The sequence below is a fragment of the Olea europaea genome, unplaced genomic scaffold (assembly GCF_002742605.1).
Source record: "Olea europaea var. sylvestris unplaced genomic scaffold, O_europaea_v1 scaffold602, whole genome shotgun sequence".
Taxonomy (NCBI): Eukaryota; Viridiplantae; Streptophyta; class Magnoliopsida; order Lamiales; family Oleaceae; genus Olea; species Olea europaea.
Window position 1 is genome coordinate 66,071 of NW_019264368.1, and position 27,907 is coordinate 93,977.

The 27,907-nt window shown below is 40.3% G+C and overlaps 1 protein-coding gene across 4 annotated transcripts in view; it reads right to left on the reverse strand.

Moving 5' to 3' along the window:
* LOC111389626 (E3 ubiquitin-protein ligase BRE1-like 1) overlaps nt 1-27,907 on the reverse strand; it is a 48,666-nt gene that overhangs the window by 19,341 nt on the left and 1,418 nt on the right. For 2 of the 4 annotated variants that reach the window (XM_023014555.1, XM_023014554.1), the window contains exons 6-9: nt 27,394-27,470; nt 20,330-20,524; nt 3,909-3,982; nt 3,740-3,826 (exon numbers count right to left, since the gene is read on the reverse strand). In XM_023014555.1, the coding sequence (XP_022870323.1) occupies nt 3,807-3,826; nt 3,909-3,982; nt 20,330-20,524; nt 27,394-27,470 (366 nt within the window). In that variant the 3' untranslated portion in view covers nt 3,740-3,806. Of the gene's footprint in view, nt 1-2,870; nt 2,954-3,739; nt 3,827-3,908; nt 3,983-19,679; nt 20,140-20,329; nt 20,525-27,393; nt 27,471-27,907 lie in introns of those variants that run through there. The other 2 variants (XM_023014556.1, XM_023014557.1) reach the window with 2 other exon arrangements.

Consider the following 27,907-nt stretch of genomic DNA (forward strand, 5'->3'; position numbering starts at 1 on the left):
GCATAAACGTTTAGGCCACCCAAACTCGGATGTACTTCGTACTTTATTTAATTCTGGTTTATTGGGAAATAAAACAAGTTCTTTACTTAATCTTTCGTTTGATTTTACAACTTGCAAAATTGGCAAAAGAAAAGTTTTACTGTTTCCTTCTCATGCATCTCATGCCTCACAATGTTTTGATATTATCCATAGTGATGTTTGGGGGATTGCCTTTGTTGTTTCTCATGCACACTACAAGTATTTTGTTACTTTCATTGATGACTTTAGTCGCTTCACTTGGGTTTATTTTTTAAAGGCTAAGTCTGAAGTTTTCTTGCTTTAAGCGCTTTCTTGCTCTTCTTGAGAATCAGTTTTCTGTCAATATCAAAATCCTACAATCTGACTCTGGGGGAGAGTACATGTCTAATGAGTTTCAAGCCTTTCTCCAAAGCAAAGGAATCATGTCTCAGTGTTCTTGTCCTTCGACACCGCAACAAAATGGTGTTGCTGAACGGAAAAATCGCCATCTTCTGGATGTGGTATGGACTTTTTTACTTGAAGCATCCGTTCCTCCTCATTTTTGGTGTGAAGCACTGTCTACTGCTATCCTTCTAATTAATCGTTTACCATCTCCTACATTAAATCATGATTCACCTTACTTTAGGTTTTTTGGTCGTCCTCCATCATATTTTGATCTTCGTACATTTGGTTGTGTCTGCTTTGTGCATGTCCCTGCTCATGAACGACATAAACTTACTGCTCAATCTGTTCAATGTGCTTTTCTTGGCTATGCTACCTCACAAAAAGGTTATGTTTGTTATGATCCTAATGCTCGTCGTATTCGTGTCTCTAGAGATATGGCTTTCTTTGAAATTTAATATTTCTTTCACTCTCACGTCGAGTCCCCATCTGCAACATTCTCTCCTTTGCCTAGTTATTCTGATTCCCCTCCGGTTGTGGAAAGGTTTAAACATGATTTTGTGTATGCCCATCGTCATCCACATGAGTCCGTTCGTACTCCCTCTATGCCCCCTCGTGATCTCGACTCGGCACCTGATCATTCTACATCTGTCACCAATCTTCGTCGATCTACTCGTCCTTCTCGACCTCCTAATCGGTATGGTTTCTCTCCTCCTGTTTCCCTCGTAACTACTTTATCATCTATTTCTATTCCCTCTTGCTACAAACAGGCTATGGAACATAAGTGTTGGCGGGATGCAATGCAAGCAGAACTTCATGCCCTTAAGGAGAATCATACTTGGGACATTGTTCCTTATCCTTCTGCGGTCAAGCCTATTGGGAGTAAATGGGTTTTCTCAGTCAAACTTCGGCCTGATGGTTCTTTGGATCGATACAAAGCTAGACTTGTAGCTCTAGGTAACAAACAAGAATATGGGATTGACTATGAGGAAACATTTGTCCCTGTTGCCAAAATGACCACGGTTCGAACAATATTAGCTATTGCTGCCTCCCAGTCATGGCAACTACATCAGATGGATGTGAAGAATGCTTTTCTTCATGGTGATTTGCAAGAGGAGATTTATATGTAGCTTCCTTCTGGTTTACCTGCTACCTCTCCTCATGATGTTTGTAAGTTAAGGCGATCTTTGTATGGGCTCAAGCAGGCCCCTCGGGCATGGTTTGAAAAATTTCGTGGTACGCTTCTTACATTCGATTTTACACAAAGTCAGTTTGATTCTTCTCTCTTCTTCCACAAGTCTGCGGCAGGCATTGTTCTCCTTTTGGTGTATTTGGATGATATAATTATTACTGGAACTGACTGTAGTGTGATTATTAAACTTCAAAATTTGTTGCATGCCACTTTCCATATGAAGGACATGGGTCGCCTCACTTACTTCTTAGGGCTGAAAGTTTATCATCGAGACAATGGCATTTTCTTAAACCAACATGAGTATGCTCAAGATCTTATCACATTAGCTGGTTTGGAGGATACCTCTTCGGTTGATACTCCTATGGAGGTAAATGTGAAATTCAGAAGAGATGAAGGGGATGTCCTGGATGATCCCACACTCTATCGTCGCTCGGTTGGGAGTCTTATCTATCTGAGCACTACTAGACCGGACATCTCATATGCCGTCCATCAAGTGAGCTAGTTTATGTCTTCTCCTTGGCATCTTCACCTTGCTGCAGTCCGCCGCCTTATTCGCTATCTTCGCGGGTCACCTTCTCGTGGGTTGTTCTTTCCTACAGGGTCATCTTTTCAGCTTTTTGCTTATAATGATGCTGATTGAGCTGCTTGCCCGAATACACGTCGTTCTACTACAGGCTGGTGTGTGTTTTTTGGTGATGCATTGATCTCTTGGAAATGTAAGAAACACGATCGTGTCTCTAAGTCCTTTACTGAGGCTGAGTATTGTGCATTGTCTATGGCTTGCTCAGAAATTATATGGTTACGCAGTATTCTGGAGGAGCTAGGTTTTCCTCAAGCTAATTCTACTCCTCTTCATGCTGATAACACGAGTGTTATCCAAATTGCCAATAATCCTGTCTTTCATGAGCGCATCAAGCACATTGAAGTTAATTGTTATTTTATCCGCGATACATTGGAGGGTCGGGTTATATCTCTTCCTTACATTTCTTCTGATCTTCAAGTGGCCGACATCTTCACCAAGGCATTGACTCGACAACTACATCAATTTCTTGTTGGCAAATTGTTGCTGGTTGACTTCCCCGCATCAATTTGAGGGGGGGTGTTACCGTATATAATAATGAAGATTTCTTTCCATATTTATATTTTTATATTCTTAGGGATTGTATAGCATATATAGGATATAATTTCCTTGTAAAGCCATTTTCTATCTGTATATATATAGAGAAGAGGGCAGCATGTAATGGAGACGGTTTTTCAAGAAATCTCAAAAGCTATTTCTTTCTCTTGAATTCTGAATTCATCTGACATCTTCATCAATAGGGCATCTCTCATCTGTGTTGCCGGCACTCCCTCTAAAACAAGCTGAAACAGGAGGTAAAACAACCTGATGACACTCACAAAATAAACCTCAATGAAAGCAAAAATACTTGTGCATCTTTTACGGTATGAAAACTGCAAAAACAAATGCAAGAATCCTTGACAAGACAACATGCTTGTATCCTGTGTTCTTGTTTCAGAACAAGAACGAAACATGTATGTTCAGAAACATCATTACCACAGAGTTTAACATCGTGGAAGTGGGAAAGTGAAAACTTTCTAGGACGATTGTGTCCAGTTTCACCTTATTTAGCCACTGAGAAAGCTTAACTGCTGCAATATATACGGTATAAATCTGATTCTTTTGTAGAAATAAGAAAAGGATAATAATATTACGTAGGAGGAAGCAAGGGGGAATTTTACTGCAAATGGAAGCTAAGATAGACCTCCCAAGTTCCAAATGTGTACGTATGTTTCACTAAAGCTGCCAAAACATTTTCACGGATGACTAAAGTTTGTTTTTCAGACTCAATGTAAATATCAAACAGTTCACAAGATAAATCTGGTGAAAGTAATAACTTGAAAAGTGTGCAATCAAACCAGCATGAATTTCTTGATCAGAGAGCTGAAGAAAACAATTATCATAACTGGAAAGGCAAACCCCTCCCACGAGCCATGCTATAAAAATAATTTCAACATTTTTTACCGGCTTCATTATCAAATAGAGACATCACTTCAAATTTTAAGTAGGTAAAGTTGGATGAATTAATTTAATTTCCAAAAGAATTTGATGTTAAGGAAATGCTATTAAGTACTTTTGTAATTAATCACCTTCATGTCGTACTCATCTCTCTCCACGATTTGCTGCAAAAACCGTAGGTTTTGAGACTGTATATCATCATAGGCATGTCCGATACTCTTTAAAAAAAGGCCAATAAAGTCAGCAAAACTAACGCAATAAAAGGATATCCATCAATACAAGTCATGGTAGAATAGAAACCTCTTATCTCAAAAAGATAGGCCTCAGTGTCTTCATGTTCGTGTTTTAAGTCATCAGAAAATCTGTATTTATTCCTGAAACAACAGTGCGAACAAAATCTTGGAAAATTCAGAAAGCAACATATTACAAGTTGAGCTTCTTATGGAAGTTTTTTCAATTTTAAATTTTGCTTGTTTACGTCAACTCAAGTTAGTTATGATTCATTTGACATGCCTAGAATGAGAAGTGTGCAGTCTTTGACAGTGTCAGGCAAGGATATGTGCCTCCAATGTCTGTCGAACACAATTAAGAGTGTCAAACAAGTATCAAGATTGAGAATTGTGTTGGTCATGGCAGGTGAATTGTCTTAACACTTTATGGGGCACGGGTTTTATTTAAAGTTCCAAAGAGCTGTGGACAAAATGGAATAGAAGGAAATAGAATTTAGGCATAGTGGCATATGGACAACTGAACACTCAAATCTCGCTAATTGTCCTCTCTATCTCTCCACTCACCAGTGCTCATGGAGGAGAAGCTTTTTCCACCACATTAGACCTCCAATGGGCTCAGCTCAATCATCTGTACTTCCATCTTCCAATTCCCCAACCCAATTGGTACCAAGATTCAACTTATGTCTCTCATTAGGAAGAGGTCTAAGGTTCGAATCCTGGAAGTCATAAGAGAAATACATGAGGAGGTAAGTGGGCAAATTCCCACCCAAAGCAGAAAGTACATATGATATAACGGCTTGGACACGAGGCCTAGGTCGTTACACATATTTATCCAAATATTTTACAAATTCTAATGAAAAATGTTGGAAGTGTTGGTAGGATCCTTATGTAGTAAAAAAGATTCAATAATGAATATACTTTTATTGAATTACTGGAAATGAAAGAAGGGGGAATAAATCAAAGGCTTTTAAGAGGCCTGGTCTCTCCCCCAGGACTTACAACCAAGGAGGCGTGAATGAATGAAATAACACCCTTCCCATTACATTTATAGCTATCTCCCTCCCCCTAACTCAATTTCCTAATCTACCCTTCTTAACCAACTAACTGATCCGGTGGCCCATCTAGTTTGTTGCTAACCGCCTTTTCCCCTTTCTTTCTCCTCACGTATGTGAAGTTAACCAGGGGCCTATCATTTCCTCCTATCCCGAAATCCACCTTGTCCTCAAGGTGGAACTCGGGAAACTGCTGTTGGATGTTGTGGTATGGTTCCCATGTTACTTCAAAGTCCGATAAATTCTTCCACTTGATCAACACCTTCTTCCCTATATTAGTGTTTGCTGGTCCTTGTCTGATCTGTAGTACAGTTTCTAGTTTAACCTGTACTTGCTCTTCTGCTTCCAGTTGTGGGGGAAGTTGCGAGATGGCCTGACTATTTCCCACAGCCTTCCGAAGTTGAGAAACGTGAAAGACCAGATGTATAGCTGCTGTAGGAGGAAGTTTTAGCTTGTATGCTACCTGCCCCACTCAAGTTTCCACCTCCAATGGCCTATAGTACTTTGGTGATAACTTAGCATAGGGGTGTGCAGACACAGAACTCTGACGGTATGGGCGTAATTTAAGGTATACCACGTCCCCTACTTCAAACTGCACATCACGACTATGCCCATCTGCTGCCAATTTCATATGTTATTGGGCACGAGTTAGTTGTAATATTAGTTCCTGCAGTACTTCATCCCATTGTAACAGTGACCTTTCCACAGTTGAAACCACACTGAGCCCCTTCTCAATCGGCAGAATAGGGGGTGGCTCGCAGCCGTATACAATTTGAAAGGGGGTCTGTTGTGTAGCAGTGTGAAAAGAAGTATTGTATCAAAACTCCAACCATGGCGACCATTGACTCCATGAGCGTGGTTTGTGGGATGCGAAACACCTCAAGTAAGTCTCCAAGCACCGATTCACAACTTCAATCTGGCCATCCGTCTGGGGATGGTAGGCCATATTGTGCTTTAGGCTAGTTCCCTACGCCTTGAATAATTCTGTCTAGAATTTGCTCATGAATATTCTATCCCGATCAGAAAGGATTGATTGTGGAATGCCATGTAAGCGGACAACCTCCTTGATGAAAACAACAGCCACCATTGGGGCAGTGAATGGGCGTTTCAGGCCAATAAAACGGCCGTATTTGCTCAGCCGATCGACTACCACCAGAAGAGTGTCCTACCCCCTGACCTTGGCAATCCTTCAATAAAGTCCAAGGAGACATCAACCTAAACGGTGTCTGTAATGGAAAGTGGTTGTAACAGCCCACCAGGTGACAAGGCCATGTATTTGTTTTGTTAGCAAACCTCATAATCCTCTTGTATTGATACTCCTTCTCAAAATGGAGTTGCTGAAAGAAAGAATAGACATCTACTTGAAACAGCTCGAGCTCTTCTGTTTCAAACGAAGGTTCCTAAGCAGTTATGGGCTAATGCCGTCTCTACAGCATGTTTTCTGATTAATCGCATGCCATCTACAGTACTTAACGGGGATATTCCATATAGTATTCTATTTCCAAACAAGTCACTATTTCCAGTGGAACCACGGGTATTTGGAAGCACCTGTTACGTTCGTGATGTAAGGCCATCCGTTACTAAACTGGATCCAAAAGCCTTGAAGTGTGCTTTTCTAGGATATTCTCGTCTTCAAAAAGGGTATCGATGCTACTCACCTGATCTCCATAAATACCTAGTTTCTACTGATGTGATCTTTTCAGAAAATACATCATTCTTCTCCTCTCCCTCCATCTCTACAAGTCAGGGAGAGAAAGATGAGTGGCTAATCTATCAAATCATACATCCAAGTGCTCCTATTGAGCAATCAGATGATGGCGCTTCTCTTACATCTCCCGGAACCTCTAATGAGCAACCTCCTACTCAAGTAAAGCCGCCTGTTATCCATGTTTATTCCAGAGGGCAAGAGACCAATGATACGTCCTACACCGGCTACTTCGTCATTTGATTCTCCAAACGACCTTGACCTTCCCATTAGTCTTCGCAAAGGTAAACGCCAGTGTACTCTCCCTAAATCTATTTATCCCATAGCTAACTTCATTTCTTACGACCATCTGTCTCCTGCGTCTAGTTCTTTAATTACCTCTTTAGATTCAATCTCTGTGCCTAGAATAGTAAAAGAAGCCTTAAGTCATCCTGGATGGAAGAATGCAATGTTTGAGGAGATAAACGCTCTAGATGAAAATCACACATGGGAGTTGGTAGATCTGCCTAATGGCAAGAAAGCTGTGGAATGCAAATGGGTCTTTGCTGTCAAGGTCAATCCAGATGGTTCTGTAGCAAGACTTAAAGCCAGACTTGTTGCAAAAGGATTTGCTCAGACTTATGGAGTGGATTATTCGGATACCTTCTCTCCGGTGGCCAAACTTACCTCTATCCGCCTATTTATATCCATTGCTACATCCCAAGATTGGCCCTTATACCAGTTGGATATCAAGAATGCATTCTTTCATGGTGATCTCCAGGAAGAGGTGTATATGGAGCAACCACCTGGATTTGTTGCTTAGGGGAAGTATGGGAAAGTCTGTCATCTGAAGAAATCTCTGTATGGTCTAAAACAAAGTCCCCGTGCCTGGTTTGGCAAGTTCAGTGAAGTAGCTCAGGAGTTTGGGTTGAAGAAGAGCAAATGTGATCACTCAGTCTTCTACAGACAGTCAGCAACTGGCATTATTCTTGTTGTTGTTTATGTTGATGACATTATCATTACAGGATATGATTGCGCTGGAATCTCCTCTCTCAAGTTATTTCTGCATACCAAATTTCACACAAAAGACTTGGACCAACTAAAATATTTTCTCGGAATAGAAGTAACAAGAAGCAAAAAAGGGATATTCTTGTCTCAAAGAAAGTATGTACTTGATTTGCTGGCAGAAATCGGAAAGATGGGAGCCAAGCCATGCAGCACTCCAATGGTTCCTAATGTACATCTTACAAAAGATGATGGTGATTTCTTTGATGATCCAGAAAAGTACAAGAGACTAGTTGGGAAACTAAATTATCTCAAAGTGACTCATCCAGATATAGCTTATGCTGTCAGTGTTGTTAGCCAATTTATGTCTGCGCCTACAGTAAAACATTGGACATCATTGGAACAGATACTGTGTTACCTGAAAAGAGCTCCTGGCCTTGGTATAGTGTATGGCAATCACAGACATTTTTGCATTGAAGGCTTTGTAGATGCTGATTGGGCTGGATCTAAAATTGATAGACGGTCTACTACAGGATATTGCATCTTCGTTGGTGGAAACCTTGTGTCCTGGAGGAGTAAGAAGCAGAATGTTGTATCCTGGTCCAGTTCAGAATCGGAGTACAGAGCCATGGCCCAGACTACATGCGAAATTTTGTGGATACAACATTTTCTAGCTGAAGTTGGATTGAAGCCTTCGGTACCAGCAAAACTCTGGTGTGACAACCAAGCTACCCTTCATATCACCTCAAATCCGGTATACCATGAAAGGACTAAACACATTGAGGTCGACTGTCATTTCATTCGTGAGAAAATCCAGGAAAATATAATCTCTATTGTTTATGTGAAGACTGGAGAGCAACTTAGGGATTTCTTCACAAAGGCATTAAATGGGACTAGGGTTGAGTATCTTTGTAACAAGTTGGGCATGATTAATATCTATGCTCCAACTTGAGGGGGGAGTGCTATAGAAAAATAGGCTAACATTACGAGCTAATTAGTCTCTAATTAGGTCTAATTACAGTAGCCTAATTAGTCTCTAATTAGCCTAATTTCAGTAGCTAAATTAACGTAATTAACTAGATAGATTAGCATACCTTAGAGAGATTGTACATGTATATATATCGTGATTTCCAATGATAATAATATAGAAAAATTCCCCAATTCTCTGTTCAATTACAAAACTCATTGTCAATGTACTCCAGTTCACCTACATCTGGCCTAACGTTTCCAGCCACTTGTCCGCACATCCCAACTGCAGTGGAAGGAAATCGTCCACGACATCGATGCTTAGCAGAGATACTGTTACTCCCCTTTAGATCCCTACGCCCCCTTATTGATAGTCCAGTTCCTATGAGCACCCCATAGCTAGCGGTACGCGTGATCGGTAGAGCTAACTGACTAGCTAGCTCAGCTGAAATGAAGTTGTGGGTTGCACCACAATCGATCATAACAAGTACGGGATGACCCAAAATGTTCCCCGTCAGCTTCATAGTTCGGGGAGACGTGAGACCCAAAACCGAGTTAATTGACAACTCGATCATTTGCCCACCTCCATTCCTTGTTCATCCTCCTGTATTTCTTCCCTTCTGCCGCCTCCTTCCTCCTCCTGTACTACCAAGACTTGCAACTCTTTGTTTCTACATCAATGACTCGGCCTATATTTTTCATAGCACTTGTAGCATAGCCCCTTTTCTCTCCTTCGCTGCAGCTCAACATCCGAATGCCTTTTGAAAGGTGGATTCCCTCGAGCAGCTGGTGTTGGTCGGACCATTGTCGTCGCTACCCTAGGAAGGGATGGGTTCACCAAATTTGTGGCGTGCGAACTAAAGACGTGGTCATATGAAGAGAATTGTGGGTTGTAATTGGTTGGGCTAGAATAGCTGGTCCTTCCTTTACTTGGCCCATGGAGCATTGGGGTCTCTTTGATTAATTCATTTCTGTCCTCAACTCGTTAGGCTAGGCCCATGATGTGGCCCAACCCGCGAGGCTTCATCATCCTTATCTCAGCCCGGATAGGCGCCTTCAACCCATTAATGAAGCTGCTCTCTAACACATCGTCTGAAATTTCTGGTAATGGGGCAGCCAAAACTTCGAACCTCCTCCTATACTCCCTAACCGTCCCTGCTTCAATGACAAAAACTTCTCCAGAATGGAACCCTCCTGCGATGGTCGAAACTGTTCCAGCAGTCGCCTTTTCAACTCCTCCCAACTTCGAATGATAAGGCAACTATCCTCCCATTGGTACTGATGCTACCAAAAATCGTACTTGTATATTTCCCGAGCTTGATGATTCGGATTGAGCACGATCGTTGTCTTCCGATACCTGAAACAAAGGAAACGAAGTGTGTTCTCGTTGCCCCTCCGATGCTTAAATCAGAAAGGGAATTATATGCGTGAGGCTATAGACTGGAGAATAATGAAAATGTACCTGAATAATGGCTCAAGGTTCTGTATTTATAGTAATAAGCGACATTTTCCTAGTGGGACCCAACTAGCTAGGTGTAATGCAGAATGATTAACTCAATAAAGATAACAAGAAGAGATATGGGAGAAGGAAGAAGAAGAAGAAATAGGGCAGAAGAGGGAGAAGAGATGGCAGCAGCCAAAACCAATAATTCTCAATCAATTCATCATTCGACCCCCCTCCAAATGCACACATACAACTACATATAGACCCAAACAACAACCCTTATGAGACTAGGCTAGCCCACTTAAATAAAATAAACTAAAGGGTCCAACCCATGACATCCCTTCTCCTTAAATTAACCTTGTCCTCAAGGTTCAAAGTCAGGATGTTTTCTTTATATGAAGTTAGCACCGCCTCATTCTTTTCACCACCTTTGGATTAAGCAAGTAGTACAATGTGGCATATTCCTGGTTTGCATGACCCGCATCACTCTTTTCACCCTTCAGTAAGAAATTATTATTGGCTTGCCAAGATGCAGCAAATTGAAAAGTGCGCTCTTGAATATTATTTGATGATTTTTCATCGTCAATGCTTGTCTGTAACTCAAAACCAAAGTCAACGTGAATAGTGATTCCAACTATTTCATTCTCTTTACGTGGATTTTTCAATCGTCCTCGAATCACCACGTGTTGATAAAAAGAAGCAATGAATTGTGAATTTTTAGCAAGTTCAAGTCCAAAATTGAAGGATGGGCTCAATGGACTCCCTGATCCTAATCCATAAGCAATAGTACAACTCCAATTTACCAGCTTTTTGTATTTTGTTCCATCTTTGCTTCCAAATTTTGGTTCATATTCCACCCCAGCAGTCAAACTTCCCATCTTGCTTAGTAACCAGCAACAGCAGCAACCAAATCAACATGCACATCATCTACTAGCTTCAGCCTAATCTTGGTGCTAAAATGCCTCGCTTCTTCAAAGTACTCCTCAAAAAGGCATCTCAAATCCAATTTCCCAAACAATAAGTTGTATGAAGATTCTATGAGGAGATCTCCATCCTTATCAGCACAAATTTTCCCGAGCAGTCTTTCAAACTGATCTGCACTGTGTTTAGATCTGTGCACATCAACACTAAAACTCTGTGATGAGCTTTTATAGAGCTCATCCAACTTTTCTCTCCAACTTGCTGCTTCATCGCCCTTAGGTATAGGTTCAGCAAAGATCAATTTTCCTAGTTTTTTGTATGTTTCTTCACATTTTTCCAAGGATATCAGTTTGATTCCAAGAGCAACAGTAAACATTCTGCCTGTAGATGTTCCACAGCTAAGGTCAAAAAGTTCGTGTATCTGCTTTACAGTACCCTTCTCGATTTCTTTTAGAATCTTTTGTAAGCTGGGATTCAATAACCCAGATGTGGGAGAGTCAGTTACAATTTCAAGATTATCTTCCACGGCACTAAAATGGATCGAAGCTACAGAAAGTCTAGGCATACTCCTTGCTGGCTTAACTGAATGGGCACTTGAATACTCCTCTGCACTAGTACCTTCATCAACAGCTTCTATGGATCTTGCTATTTCAGAAGAGCTAGGGTCCAAAGGAAGCTTCGACTAAATATATTCATGATCTTTGAAATCTTCAATTGGATTATCCATTCTTGGTAAATTAGCAGATAGAAAATGCATATGTTCCTGCCCAACCTCTGAATTGCATACCTCAACAACTTGTGGCCACTTTCACCGGAACTAGATTGCGGACCATTAATAAATTCAACAGAAACTGCTTCAGATGTACCATCATTTGGTGGGATAATACTCTCCTCTTCCAATTCCTCCTATTGTTCCTCTTTGGAGGCTGATTTACGCTCAATAAATTCAGTCATCATTGAAATTTGTAGATCATGCTTCCTATTAATTTCTTCCATTATGCCATCCAATCGAGAGACACCCAAGGATTGTAGCTGCTCTGATACCATTTGTTATGGTTGGGCTTCAACTTCCACCAAAACTCAACCAATAACCAATAAGCAACCAATAATCAATAACCAGGGGAGTTCAATTGCAATAATATTCAACCAATAACCAGCAGCAATAAACACAAGATAACCAGCAGCAGAGACACAAGATACAGAATATATGTTGTAATTGCTCAAAGTGAGAACATAAACTGAAATTACTAACAATAATCAGTTAATTTCCAATTCAAAATCAGCCATTCATTCCATTAATTGATTATTCAATTGCAATGCAGTTGATTACAATGGATTGTAATTAAAAGACAAATATAACAGATATAGAAATAGACCTACAGGGAAGGGGAGTGAAGAATAGACTAAGAGTAGAAGAAGAGAGCAGAAGAACGAAGAAGAAGAAAGCTGGAGAAACGGAGAAGAAGAGGAGAAGCAAGAAAAGAGCTTACTAGAGAGGAGAGAAATGCAGAAAATAGAGAAGAAGAAGAAGAACCGGAAGAACCATAGAAGAGGAAGAGAGGAGGTAGACGGCAGCAAACCACCACGATCAATTCATCATTCGACCCCCCTCCAAATGCACACATACAACTACATATAGACCCAAACAAAAACCTTAATGAGACTAGGCTAGCCCACTTAAATAAAATAAACTAAGGAGTTGGTCAAGAGTATTCAACCTAGCGGTTAGGGCTCTATTCTCTTCACGAGTAGCGGCTATCTCAGTTTGGAATCCTGTATAGTTAAGGAGTTGGTTAAATTCCATAATTATATATGGGATAGAATCCTTGCGGAAGTCAAGTATATGGTTGAGTTAGAGTCCTAATTGCATACGAGTTCTAAAAGGTCAATAATCGTAGGTTGTGAGGGGAGGGTATACTCGAGGACTACTAATGCTCGAGCACAAGAATTGCAGTATGTAAAGCAGCAAGATAGTGAGTGCTCGAGAATAACCCTCGGGTTGAGCATAAGCTCGAGCACTTGATATGTGGAATTTGCGGGTTAATCCAAGATTTGTGGTCGCGATAAAATGTTCGAGCAATCATGTGTGTCATAAAAGGATAGTGTAATCCTCGGGTTAATATGGTGGTCGGGTTATCCGGAATGTTAGTATCATTGGCCTCCGTGCACATATGCTCGAAGCATTTGCTCGAGGATATGATGCAAAGAGGCTTGAAACAAAATTTCGGGTGTTTTAGCTCGAGGACTTTTTGAAGGCAGGTTTTCAGAAGGGCTGACGTGTACTGAGGTAAGCCCCAAATAGGAAAAGGCGGTAAAAATGGTAGGGGGTGGATGTAGGACACGTGGCCAGATCTAACGGTTGGGGTAGCGACTTTTGGACTACCCGCTCCTGTTGCCTATAAATACCCTCTCCACATTTCATTTTTCACTTTTTACTCTCAGTAAACTTCTCTTGCTAATCGTCGGGATCAGAACTTTGAGTTTTTAGGCGTCGACTTTAAGGTAAGACCTCGAGTTCTTAAGTTACTCCTTCGGCACTTTTTAACCTAGGTCGGGATGTCTAGCAGTAGTAGTAGTGAGTCTTCGTCCTACTCCTCAAGGAGTACTCCCGAGGACATAGGATGCTCGATCATACCTATGGCCGTGCCTGTTAATGCCCAACCTTGGGCACAAAGTATCCCGACCCCATTTGGGTACCCCGAGGTTCCTTGTAAGTTTGAAGAGCATCTAGCAATATCGACGGCTAGGGAGCATGGGCTCATGCCGAAGTGTGATATTAGGACGCCAAGGGGAGAGGATAGGATGGCCTTTGCTCGAGATGGAGAGTTCGTAATTTTTAGGGACTCACTAAAGAGGGGATTTAGATGGCCTCTGCACCCCTTTTTTGTAGCTTTATTGGTCGAGCATAACATGAGCGCTGGACAGCTCGCGCCAAATGGGTGGAGGATGCTCACCTATTTTTTTATAGCCTGTAGATACCTAGGAATTAACCCATACATCGATCTTTGTAGAATAGTCTTCGACCTGAAACAGCTACCTCAATATACTTGTTTTGCCTACCTTTCATCTCGAGGAGGCTTTAGATTACCGAGGATACACAGTTCATTGAAAGGATGGAAAGAAAGGTGGTTTTATGTCGTACCTCAGGATGGTGACCTTCCTTTTAGTCCTAGGTGGGTTTTGCCTGACACTACCAGGTTTTGTGAAGGTCAGGCCTATTTTGAGTCTTTAGAATGGCATAATGTTAGAGAACCTTGAGCCACTTGTTTATGATATAGATGACATCCTCGGGGATGACGTTCTCGATCTCGCGGATGTGAAAGGCGCTGAGGGTAGGGATCATCTTTTTGCCTTCTTCCTTATTGATCTGTCTTTGAATGTATAATTGTGCTCATGTCAATGACTTGTTTTTGCAGAGATGAATTTCGATCCTTCAGCCCTCAAACAGGCCGTGAACAAAAGAGAGGGAAGAAGAGAGCTCGTGATTCAGGCCCCGAGAATATTAGGAGTGGGCCAGGCGAACCTTCTGCCCGAGGACAATCCCCGACCATACAGGCTTATGACACTCCAACTGCCCCTCCTCGGTCACGTCCTCGGCCAAGGAGTACCCTCGAGGTTGTTAACCTCGAGGATGAGGTCCCTCCTATGCCTTTATTCCAAAATCAAGATCCTGATTAGTGTCCCCTAGTGTCCAGCATCGTGGACAAATATCGAAAGGACCTCGACTTTGACGAGGGTATGAAGGCTCTTGAATCCCTTACACTGAAGGTAAGCTCACTCAACTTACTTGTTGTAATTCATGGGTTTATATGATGTGATCGTTTAAGCTTGGGTTTATATGATGCAGACTTTGAGTATTGCCCGAGGCCTCTCTCTGAAGGGGAAAGACGAGGCACAGAAAATTGCTGAGCTCGAGGATACTTCTCGAGCACATGAGAAGAAGATAGCTGACATGGAAGCTGAGCGCTTCCTTCTCTAGAGGGAGCTCGATGACGTGAAGAACGACCTTCAGAGAGCTCGGGAAGAGGTTGGAGCTGCCAAGGGCGAGGCCGAGGATTTAAAGCTCGAGATCGAGCGTTTGAAGAGAGATTTCGAAACTCGCCTGACTGAAGTTCAAGGCATTACGATCGAAGATTTCAAAACGTCCAAGGAGTTTAGCGGGCTGAAGGGAGAGTACGCCATGGGCTCGTACTTCCACGCTTTGAAAGAGGCTCGGGCATTTTTGAGGTCTAAGCCTGACGCAAAGCTCGAGGATTTAAAGAGCATCCCTGAGGTTGCTGATGACCTCGAGCTTTCAGAATCCGAGGAAACCGTCGAGGACCATGAGGTCGATATTGACGGCGAGGACGCGGCGGAAGAGCAAGGAAGCACGACCTCGGGAGAAAGAGCTGAGGACCTAGATTAGTTTATGTTTTTCTTCTGTTTTTGGATACTCAACTCTTGTACTTGATTAATCAGTTTTTGAAACAATGTGTTCTTCCAGAGCTTGAATTGCGTTTCTTGCTATGTTTATGTTTGCACGAGCCTCAAGCATTAAGTTCATTTGAGAACTATGCTAAGTGATGTGACCTAGCTCGACTTTTAAGAGAATCCATAGCTCGACGCCTAGAATAATTATATAACTCGACGCCTAAGATGTATTAAACAGCTCAACGTCTAAACCAAATAAATAACTCGACGCCTAAGATGTATTAAACAGCTCGATGCCTAGACCAAATAAATAACTCGACGCCTAAGATGTATTAAACAGCTCGACGCCTAAGTGAAGTTGTAGCCTTGACGTACTTATTCACCGACAACAAAGATTTATTTCTGTCATGCTCGATAAATAACTCTTAAGGACTGAATTTTATAAAATCATTTTTTAAATTATGCGTTAAGCTCGAGCATGTAGACAAATTGTCTCGAGGACTTTAATTTGTAAAATCATTTTTGAACACTGCGTGTTAAGCTAGAGCATGTACATGAGTATCCCGAGGACTCAATTTGTAAAATCATTTTTGAACATTATGCGTTGAGCTCGAGCATGTACACAAGTTATCTCGAGGACTCAATTTGTAAAATTATTTTTGAACACTATGCGTTGAGCATATTATGCATGTTTATCTCGAGGACTCCATGATAACATAATTATATCGACCTATAGCGTGATTCCCGAGGACAGTGATGGTCTTTTATAAGATCTCTCACATCATTGATTGGGCACTGTGTGATTGGGAATGTTACTTGATGTGCTTGCTCAGGGCAAGACTTTTTGATTGCTTGCACGAGGCAATGCTTTTTAATTGCTTGCACGAGGCAAGTCTTGAGTTGCTTGCGTAGGGCAAGGTTTTTTGTAGCTAGATCATATTTTGACGAATATCTTAATTCTTATTATACATTAAAAATAGATTTGGCACGCAGGCCTGACGACTAAAAACGTTAACCTTGGCACGCAAGCCTGACTACCGAAAAAATAAAACTTGGCATGCAGGCCTGAGAATTGAAAACGTGAACCTTGACGTGCAGGCCCGACTACTGATAACTGGAAGACTAGGTTACTTGTAATATATTTTTAAATTCTCGATGTTCCATGGTCTTGGAAGTGGTCTTCCTGATGTATCCCTTAAATTGTATGCACCTCTTTAGAGTTGTCGTATGATTTCAAAGAGTCCTTCCCAAACTCGTCCTAGCTTGCCCGGGGCATAACCTGCTGCTTCGGCCCTTCTTAACACAAGGTCTCCAGCTCTGAATCTCCGCGTCCTCACCTTTTTATTGAAGTACATTGCTGTTTTATCTTGGTAGGAGGTCATTCTTAAAGTTGCCTGATCACGAACTTCTTCCAAGAGGTCGAGATGTTCAGTGATTGCCCTGCATCTTCGGGCTCGAGTCTCCTTTGGCTGGGTAACCTGACTTCAACAGGGATGGTGGCCTCAATACCAAAAGCCAACATGAAGGGGGTTTCCCCCGTAGCAGTTCTATGGGACGTTCTATACGTCCAAAGTATGGAAGGTAACTCGTCAGACCAGGAACCTCTTGCATACCAGATCCTTGTATGGAGGTCTTGCAATACAATCCGATTGGTCACTTCGACGAGACCATTACTTTGAGGATGGGAAACTGACGTCAAACGGTGATCAACCCCTAGGTTGGAACAAAAGTTTTTAAATTGTGCATTGTCGAACTGCCTGCCATTATCAGTTATGAGGACTTTCGGTACTCCGAACCTACATATGATAGATCTCCAAATGAAACTTCTTAACTTCGGCTCTGAAATTGTTGCTAAAGGCTCAGCCTCCACCCACTTAATGAAATACTCTACAGCCACAAACTTCAATTGTCCCCTACTTATTGGAAAGGGACCAAGGATGTCAATTTCCCACAGCTCAAATGGGGCTGTGCAACTAATGTTAGTGAGGTCCTTTGCGGGAGGGTGGATGACATTGCCAAATCTTTGGCACTTGTCACACTTCTTGACATATTCCTGTGCGTCTTTCTTCATGGTTGGCCAATAATATCCATACCTTATGAGCTTGAAGGCTAATGCCCGAGCTCCTTGATGGTTCCCACATACTCTTTCATGAACTTCTTCTAGGGCTTGGGATGATTCGGAAGGCCTAAGGCATCTGAGGTATGGAAGTGTGAGGCTCCTGCTAAATAAAACTTCTTCAATCATTCAATACATCGGAGCTTTGGACTGGATGCTCCTCACTGCTCGAGGATCTTCTGGAAGACTACCATGTTTTATGAAGTCTACTATTGGGTCCATCCACGACGGCTCATTATCAATATCCATGACACCTATGGTCTGACTGGTGCTTGGCTCGGTTACAATTTTGACGTGAACTGTCCTGTCAAGCCATCTATTCCCATGAACACCAATCTTGACAAGGCATCGGCCTTACAATTCTCAGCCCGAGAAATTTTCACAATTTCACAACTCTTGAACTTTCTCTGGAGATCATGCACTTTCAAGTAGTATAAGCTCATCTTCTCGTACTTCCTATCGAACGTCCCTTCGATTTGTCCAACTACCAACTGGGAATCACTGTAAATTTTGATATTTTCAAGCTCGAGATTTATGGCGAGTTTCATGGCTATGATGACGGCCTCATACTCTGCCTCATTATTGCTTGCCTCAAATTCGAACCTGGGTGCGCACTGAATGTTTATAAGCATGTCCGGGCTTGTAATTATGACTCCTGCGCCCGAGCCTGAGGAGTTTGATGCTCCATGTACGAAAATTTGCCACACACATATGGTCGGGTCGAGCTACCATCTAGCCCCCGAGGCCTTGAGGTGAGTTCTGCAATGAAGTCAGCTAACGCCAGAGCTTTGATAGATGGACGGGGCTTGAACTCTATGTCAAATTCTCCGAGTTCAATTGTCCACCTCAGTAATCTTCCTAAGACGTCTAGTTTCTGAAGAATGTGTTTTAGAGGCTGATTGGTGAGCACTACAATAGGATGCGACTGAAAATATTGCCGAAGTTTTCGTGCTGCCACTATTAATACAAAGGCAAGCTGTTCTGTCAAAGTGTATCTTGTTTCTGCATCAAGTAGAACTCTACTTACATAATAAATGGGTTGCTGGGCCCTGTTAACCTCTTTCACTAAGACACCACTCACTGCATTCTGGGATACGCCTAAGCATAAATACAAAGTATCCCCGAGCTCGGGTTTGGTGAGGATAGGAGGAGATTTCAAAGTCTGCTTGAGCTCTTGAAAAGCCTTCTCGCACTCCTCATTCCATTCAAAGTAATGATTCCCCATGAGGGCTTTGAAGAAGGGGAAGCACCTGTCAGCTGCTCGGGACATGAACCTGTTTAAAGCAGTTACCCTGCCTGTCAACTTTTGAACCTCCTTCTCGGTCCTTGGTGATTCCATTGCTGCAAGAGCCTGAATCTTATCGGGGTTGGCCTCAATCCCCCGATGAGTGATCATGAAACCCAGAAACTTTCCTGAAGCTACGCTGAATACACACTTCTCTGGGTTGAGCTTCATCTTATATTTTCGTAGGGTGAAGAACACCTCCTCCAGGTCGGATATGTGTTCCTCTACCTTCTTACTCTTTACAGCCATGTCGTCCACATAGGCCTCAATGTTCTTCCCTATCAAATCGGCGAAGACTTTGTTGATGAGCCTCTGATATGTTGCCCCAACATTTTTCAACCCAAATGGCATCACTCTATAGCAATATATGGCTGAATCAGCCATGAATGAAGTCTTCCCCTGATCTTCTGACTTAGACCCCATTCCAGTAAATTTGGCCAATGTCTCTGAGGTGAGGGTGGGTTCTGCTGGACTGGTTGCTACTCCCTTTTCTTTTGGATCCAACTCCATACTTTCCAACCTTTTTCAGATGAATTCGAATTGTTCCATCATGGACGCCAGGTCCTTTTGAATCTCTGCTCTCATGATTCCCAGTTCTTGTAACTCACCTTTGATTCCATCCATTCGGGTTTCCAAAACACTCATTCGTTCAGCAATCGTCATTCTCTCAAGATCTCTGCTCTAATACCAAATTGGTAGGATCCTTATGTAGTAAAATAGTTTCAATACTGAATATACTTTTATTGAATTACTGGAAAAGAAAGAAGGGGGAAGAAATCCAAGGCTTTCGAGAGGCCTAGTCTCTCCCCCACGACTTACAACCAAGAAAACGTTAGTGAATGAAATAACACCCTTCCCATTACATTTATAGCCATCTCCCTCTCCCTGACTCAGTTTCCTAATCTACCCTTCTTAACCAACTGATCAGGTGCCCCATCTAGTTTGTTGCTAACCGCCTTTTCCCCTTTCTTCCTCCTCACGTATGTGAAATTAACCGGGGGCCTATCAGGTGTATGACGTGGTTATTATTTGTACAACTAACTCTTCCTCAACCTTGGATGAAAGAATTTAATTGATCCCTTCCATTTATAAGAATTACTATATTCTGTGTACATGCCATGACATTGCAACATATCAAGTTAGCAATCAATTGAAACATCATCATGCTGGAGGAACAGAAAAGCAATAAAATATGCAAAAAGATAAAATGAGGGAGAAGGCTAACATCTTAGATCCATAGCAGTCAATACCAGAACTCAAATCTCAAAGCAGATAACTACCTCAGTGAGGAGAATATGTTCTTCTGAATTCATCTAGTAATTAGAAAATATTACCTTTTCTTGAGGAAATACTAGAATCCACTTCAGAATCTGCTATGAATCTTCGAGTTCAAGCATTCGTGATCCAATGAAGAGAGGCTTGAGAAATGTACAGAGGAGAAGCAGCAGATGAATAGATGATGATGACGATGATGGAATGGATGGAAAGGTAAAATGGGAAGAGGCAAAATAGCCTTCGAGCTTAATTTAGTTTCAGTTGATGAGAACTAGAAAATAGAAAAATATTATGGAAGACACTAAGCAAATACCAGCACGATGTAGAACAAACCTTTTAGAGGCCTCTAACTTCTGTCTCAGGTCACCAATCTCAGCTTCTGCTGCCGCTAACCTTTTCTGGGATTTTGCTTTAGCTTCAATTGAGGCTTTAAGTCGTGACTCCAAATTCTGTCCCTCAAGAGAAGTAATCAGGCTCCGAACATAAGCCCATGCCTTAATTTCCCCATTTCTAGCTTCATACACTTCCCTGCAATCAATATACCCAGGTTATAAATTGGAAACCATGCTGGATGCTATATCAAACCAGTATACGCACACTAAAGCAACTACTATTATGACATCTATATCAATGGGGGGAAAACAACATTAAATACTCGTCTTTATTCATCAAGAATCTGAAATGAATGAAATATGCAATAACGTCGGCGTCAATTCCATTTACAGTACAAGTGCCAAAAACAAGGATAAACATTGTTAAGCATTGGAGAATCTCAAGAACACTCAAAGAAATACATAGGAGAGTACAATGACCATTCTATTATATTAATATTGAATTTGTCCAAACTTAACATTGTCCAGAATTACAGGCTAGGTGCATTGGACAAACTATATAGGTATAAACAGGATGAACAAAACAGGACCAAGAACTTTTCTTATGATTCTTGATGATTGAATATCACTATTTACATCCTTTTATAATACATAATGGAGCCAAAAAAGGAAAAAAACAGTCTCATAATATTAGAGAGTAATTTCAACCTATAAAACTATCGATTACACTATTAATGGAAAGATTTTGATATCTTTCCATTATAAACGATTTCCTACACTCCCCTTCAAGTTGGATTGTAAATATTAATCATATACAACTTGCTGATGAAATCGTTAAAATCTCGTTGAGACAACCTGTAATGACCCAAATTTTTTCCTTTGGAATCATTATACATCTACCGTAAAATAATACTTTCATAAATAATGAAAGAAAAACATAATATCTTTTGAATGTGAAAGGTTTAAAACAAATTTTAAAGAAAATACAATAAACTTCATTAAAAATCTTTAACTACTTAAATCATTATTCATTTTCAACCACGCAAGCACAATCCACCTCCGATCGCCTCAAACCCGCCTCTTTTAATTACCTATAAAATATTTAACTTATACATGTGAGACATAAATATCAATAAATGAGTAATAACGAATTTCCATCTCATATTTAATTACGGAAAATTATAACATACATATGGAGACACGAGAATTAAAATTCGAATTTCGTGTCTATAATTCCCGTGCGTAGGGCTACTAAACTCCGGTTCTTTGAACTTACACATATAGGACCCTTATCATAATCATGGCTAAAATTTTCGTATCATCATATTTATAACATAAATTTCCATAATTTAAATAATGAAAGAACAATTCGTACTACTACACTCATCTTTCACTTGACAATTCAAAAATGATAGAAGAAGTGATTGTTGGAGGGAGATCCTTGAGTCGCGTGCCCAGTTGTGTGATTGTGTAAGTTTGAATAAATTTAATATGAAAAAGACAAGAGAAATAGTAAAGGTGCAGAGACAAAGTGATAGAGATAAATAGGAAGAGTGTAAAATAATTGGTGAGGGATAGTCCAATATTGAGTTTAACTCCTATTTATAGTGCAAGTTCTTGAACCATGTATAGAAAATTGAAAGAAAATGGCTAGATGTTAGGCATGGTCAAAGCATAATTGGTGCATGTCTTGAAAGTTGTCAAATCAATTCCTTTAATCATGTGATCAAATTAATTGACTTGGCTTGAATCTTGGTATAAATAATGCGTGTGGTCTAATCAATTATCTTAATTTATGTAGTCAAAGCAATTACTTAGCTTAAAATGTGGTGAATTAATGCATGTGATCAAATAACGCATCTCTAATCATGGCTAATTGACATATTTACAAATAATTTCATTTAACTTCCAATTTAACTCTTTACTTAGGTCCTCAAACTATTGACTAGTAATTAATAAGGTCATTTAACTAAGTCAATAACCAATAAGGTCATTAGACTTTAATGCTGGCACACTTAAGTCTTAATTTTTAATCTAATGACTAGTAATAAAAAATTCAAGATATTACACAACCCTTTAGTAAGGATATCTGCCCTCTGTTCCCTTGTAGGGACATACACCATACAAATGACTCCTTCAACCTTTTCTTTGATGAAGTATCTATCAATTTCCACGTGCTTTGTTCTATCATGCTGAATTAGGTTGAGTGAAATACTGATGGCTGTTTTATTATCACAATAGAGTTTTATTGGTAATTTCATTCCAACCTTCAATTCCTCCAAAAGTTTCTTTAACCATAGTCCTTCACATATCCCTTGTGCAGCTGCTTTGAATTCTGCTTCGGCACTGCTTCTTGCCACTACATTCTATTTTTTATTTCTCCAGGTTACTAGATTTCCCCATACAGAGGCACAATAACCTGACGTTGATCTCCGATCTTCTATTGATCCGGCCCAATCAACATCTGCAAATATTTCTACTTTCCTTTTTTCACACTTCTTGAAGAATAATCCCTTTCCAACGGAGCCTTTTAGATACCTGAGAATTTTGTGTACTGCTTCTAGGTGAGCTTCCTTCAGTGAGTGCATGTGTTAACTTACAACACTGACCGCAAAGGCAATGTCTGGTCTAGTAGTATATGACAGGTAGATCAATTTACCAACCAGTCGTTGGTATCCATCCTTTTCAATTGGTCTCCCTGTTTCATTTGTCATCTTTCCACATTCTATAGGTGTGTTACTCGGCCTACAACCAAGCATGTCAGTTTGAGTCAGCAGGTCAAGGATGCATTTACGTTGTGATACACTGATACCTCTTTTTTATCTTGCTACTTCCATACCCAAGAAGTACCGCATCAATCGTAGGTCTTTCATTTCAAATTTAGTAGCCAGGCTTTTCTTTAATCTGTCCATCTCATCTATATTGTTGCCAGTGAGGATTATATTATCCACATACACAATTAGAATTGTTATTTTCCCTTCTTCAGATTGTCGGAAGAACATGGTATGATCTGACTTCCCTTGCTGATAACCTTGATTCCTCAACACTTTTGCAAATCTATCAAACCAAGCTCTTGGTGATTGTTTAAGGCCATATAATGATTTCTTGAGTTTGCATACCCAATCTTTTCCAACCTCATTGCTGAATCCTGGAGGTACTGTCATGAAAACTTCCTCTTCCAATTTTATATTTAAGAAAGCATTCTTAATATCCAGTTGCTGGAGAGGCCAATCCAAATTGGCTGCTAGAGATAAGAGAACCCGAACAGTGTTCAGTTTTGCTACTGGTGCAAATGTCTCCATATAATCAATACCATATGTCTGTGTGTATCTTTTGGCTACCAGTTGAGCTTTATAGCGTTCTATCGTCCCATCAGCTTTATACTTCACATTGAAGACCCATTTACAACCAACTGATTTCTTACCCTTTAGTAACTACATCATATCCCAAGTTTCATTTTTTTCTAAGGCATACATTTCTTCCATTAGTGCTTCTCTCCACTTGGGAACTTCCAAGGCCTCCTGAATATTCCTAGGAATTTTTGTATTTTCAAGATTAGCAGTAAAAGTACGAAATTTTGTAGATAAAGTTTTATAAGACAAATTTAGAGATAGGGTGGAGAGTACATGACTGAGTTTGTTTTATGAGAGCAATAGGTAAATCGTCATTTGGAGATCCAGATTTATCAGGTAGGTTTTCATTAGGCCCCATCATCGTTTCGGACTCTTTTGGTGCTTCGAACTCTTTTGGTGCTTGAGGTGCGAGGTTTCCTTTGTACTTTGGATTTGGCCTCCTTGAGTAAACTAGCATCTCCTTGTCATTCTGTCTGTCTACATCTCCCCCTGTATTGAAGTTCCCTTCGATAGATGGTATATTTGACTTGACCTGTTCAGTATAGGTTGGTTCAAGAGGGGAGAGATCAAAGTTGAAGAACTCTTCAAAATGCCACTCTTCACTCAGATTCTCCCCCTGAATAGAGGGGTTTTGAAATAGGGTATTTTTTCAATGAAGGTGACATCTAGACTAGCAAAGACTCTATATGTTGATGGATCATAGCATTTATATCCCTTTTGAGTGGATGAGTATCCAATGAATACACATTTAAGTGCACGGGATTCTAGTTTATTTCGATGATGAGAGTGAATATGAGTGAAGGTCATGCATCCAAACACTTTCAAAGGTAGGTTAGGGTAAAGGCGAGAGGTAGGAAAGTGTGTTTGGAATTTCTGAAGTGGTGAGTCGAAGGATAGGGTACAATTGGGCATTCTATTGATCAGATAGGTTGCTGTTAGAATGGCATCACCCCAAAATAGTTTTGGCACATTTGTAGTAAATAGTAAGGCACGGGCAACTTCGAGAATGTGTTTATTTTTTTGTTCTGGAATCCCATTTTGTTAAGGAGTATTGACACAAGAAGTTTGGTGGACTATCCCATGTTTTTGTAAATAGTCTCGTAATGTAGTATCGAAATATTCCGTGTCATTATCTATGAGGAGAATTTGGATTTAAGTCTAAAATTGTGTTTGAATCATTGAATGAAAATTGATAAACGCGAAGCGGACTTCAGATTTATCTTTTAGTAGGTAGACCCAACATGCTCGAGTATGATCATCTATAAATGTGATAAACCATCTTGTGTGTGTTCGATTAGCGGTTCGAGATGGTCCCCATAAGTCACTGTGGATCATAGTAAAGGGCTTAGATGGTTTGTATATAGAGGTTGGATAGAAGTGCGGTGATGTTTCACAAGTTCACAATGTTCACACTGAAAATCAATTGGAATTTTATTCGAGAAAATTGAAGGGATGACACGTTTCAAAAATTGAAAATTCAGGTGGCCTAGTCTATAATGCCATAACAGAATTTCATTATCCCTAGAAAGAGATGTAGACTCACAAGTTGAAATTTGACGTTGTTTACTCACATCAGCCTCCTCAAAGTAGTACAGACCCCCCCACTCTTTAGCACTGTCAATTGTCTTCCTCGATAAAAAGTCCTGAAAAATGCAGTGAGATGAAAGGAATTTAGCGAAACAATTAGTGTCTCTAGTTAGCTTGCTAATTGACAATAGATTACAAGAAAAATTTGGAACATGTAAGACAGATTCGAGTGTTATAGAGTTAGAGAGTTTTATAATCCCTTTTCCTGCAACAGATGAGAGGGAGCCATCTGCGATTTCGACTTCAACATTACCAGCACAAGTTGAATAAGACGAAAAGAGATGATATGTACCGTCATATGATCGGATGCTCCTGAGTCGATGATCCAAGGGGTTATAGATTTTGACGTGGTACATAAGAGACTCAAGAAATTCCCGTTATGAAATAAGGAGTTTGAATGACCATTAGAAAGGGATTGACCGGAAGTTTGAAACTTGGAAAAAATTCGGTAGAGCTGTTCCAATTCTTCGGGATTGAATGCATCAATTTGAGCAGGATTGGTATTAGCCTCAGCTTGATATTCCCAAATTCTAATGCCTTGTCTTGACTTCTAATCAATTTGTCTTTTAATTGACATACCCATAACTTCAGGCCCAATTTTTTCAAGCCCAATACCTTGGTTTAATTAACCCAACACAACAAATGGCCCAACACTACAAGTGAAGCCCAAAATCGAGACAACAATCAACCCAAAAGTGGCAAAACCCGATACCGTGATACTATGATCCAATTTTCACACCAACCCTTTGAAATCCGACAAAAGAGGCAAAATCGCCTCCCAGAAAGATGACGAGGTAAAATCGGGCCTCCCAGAACAACAACGCAACCTTCACTCACGTCGGAAAGTTGACTCCCACTTCTGACACCACAAAGGAGAATCGGATGAAACCAGAACACTCCGAGATTGTGCTGAAACACGACCACCTGCGTTCGACTTGAACAAAAGATCCACTATGGACACCGAGTTCTAAAGGCACCGGAAACACACGAAGATGTCGGAAACACGAGAAACTCGCGAGAACAACCACTGGTTCGAGAAAAGGTAATTTAGGCTCTGATACCATGAACAAAACGGGACCAAGAACTATTCTTTTATTTCTTGATGATTGAATATCACTATTTACATCCTTTTATAATACATAATGGAGCCAAAAAAGGAAAAAAAGGGTCTCATAATATTAGAGAGTAATTTCAGCCTATAAAACTATCAATTACACTATTAATGGAAAGATTTTGATATCTTTCCATTATAGACGATTTCCTACACAGGAATAGTTTTTATATTGAGTAAATCAAATTATTTTAATTTTAATTTTTTCTAAACAAATTAACAAATTAATGATTTCTAAATCCAAATTTTTGGCCCAATAATTTGTTTCATTTCTAATTTTTTAATTTTTGGCCCAATTACCCATTTTATTGTTTCATTTCTTAGTCAAACAAATCAAATCCACTAAATAACCCTAAGCACCTACAATAAAGTGCATAACGTTGTCTCGACTCTCGCACTCACTCTCGCAGCCTATCTAATATTCCAAAATCTATACAATCGTCGGCCGACACTCTGACCTCCGATCGAAGTCGTGACTTTCCCCGACCGAAACTTTGATCGTAGCGATCATTTGAATAAGATAGTTTACTAATCTCTGACATTCCAAAACTATTGAATGTATCATTAGTCGTATTTATATAACGTTGTTATAAATGTTAAAAAATTTAATTATAGTACAGAACCGAACGGAACCGAACCGATCCGAACCGAACCGAACCGAATGGAACCGAACCCAAACGGTTCCATAATTATATTTGGACCCGACGGTTCCATTTACTAGATACCCGAAAAGTTTGGTTCGGTTCGGTTCTAAAGAGAACCGAACCGAATCGACCCGCGCCCACCCCTACACAGGAATAGATCAAAAGGCAAACATCAGCAGTATAAACACGTTAGCACTGATAAAAGCAATAAATACCTGAGAATGATAAGACCATGGGACTCAAGTTTATAATATGTTCAGAGATACAACCACATTTTTCAAGAGCAAACAAAATTATGAAGAAGTCATTTGGATCCAACATAAGTGACATTGAATGAAATCTAAAGCAGAAATCCCCAAGAAACACTAACCTTGAATACGTTGATTCATGTCTGTACATTTCCCTATAAAGCTTCAAGTCTGAAATGGTTTCCTTTAAACCACGGACCTGTACCAAGAAAATTGAAATTAAAAAAGCTGAAGAAAGTCTCTACTATATTTGAAACCAACCCAAGATATTAACGATCTTTGTTCAGAAAGCAGGACTATGCAATACAGATAGTGATAGCTACAGTTCTTGTCTAGTGAGTTTAACTCATCCATAAAATGTTAAAAGAGAATACGTAAGTTCAGTCATTAAACTTTTCCTGATCTTACAATATTGTCAGATTGTACATAAAGCTGTTTCACCTGTTAGCACTATCTTGCGTAGGTATTAGTGGAAAGTTATAACAGGTATGCCAATTAGGAAGCTCCGTTGCATTGTTAAAAATAATTCGACGTGAATTTCCTCCATAATTGTTATACTGGTACGGCTAATCGAGTGAAGGCTTGTAGCCTCATAGACACTTTCTTTCATTCATTCATCAGGCACATGGTGGTTTG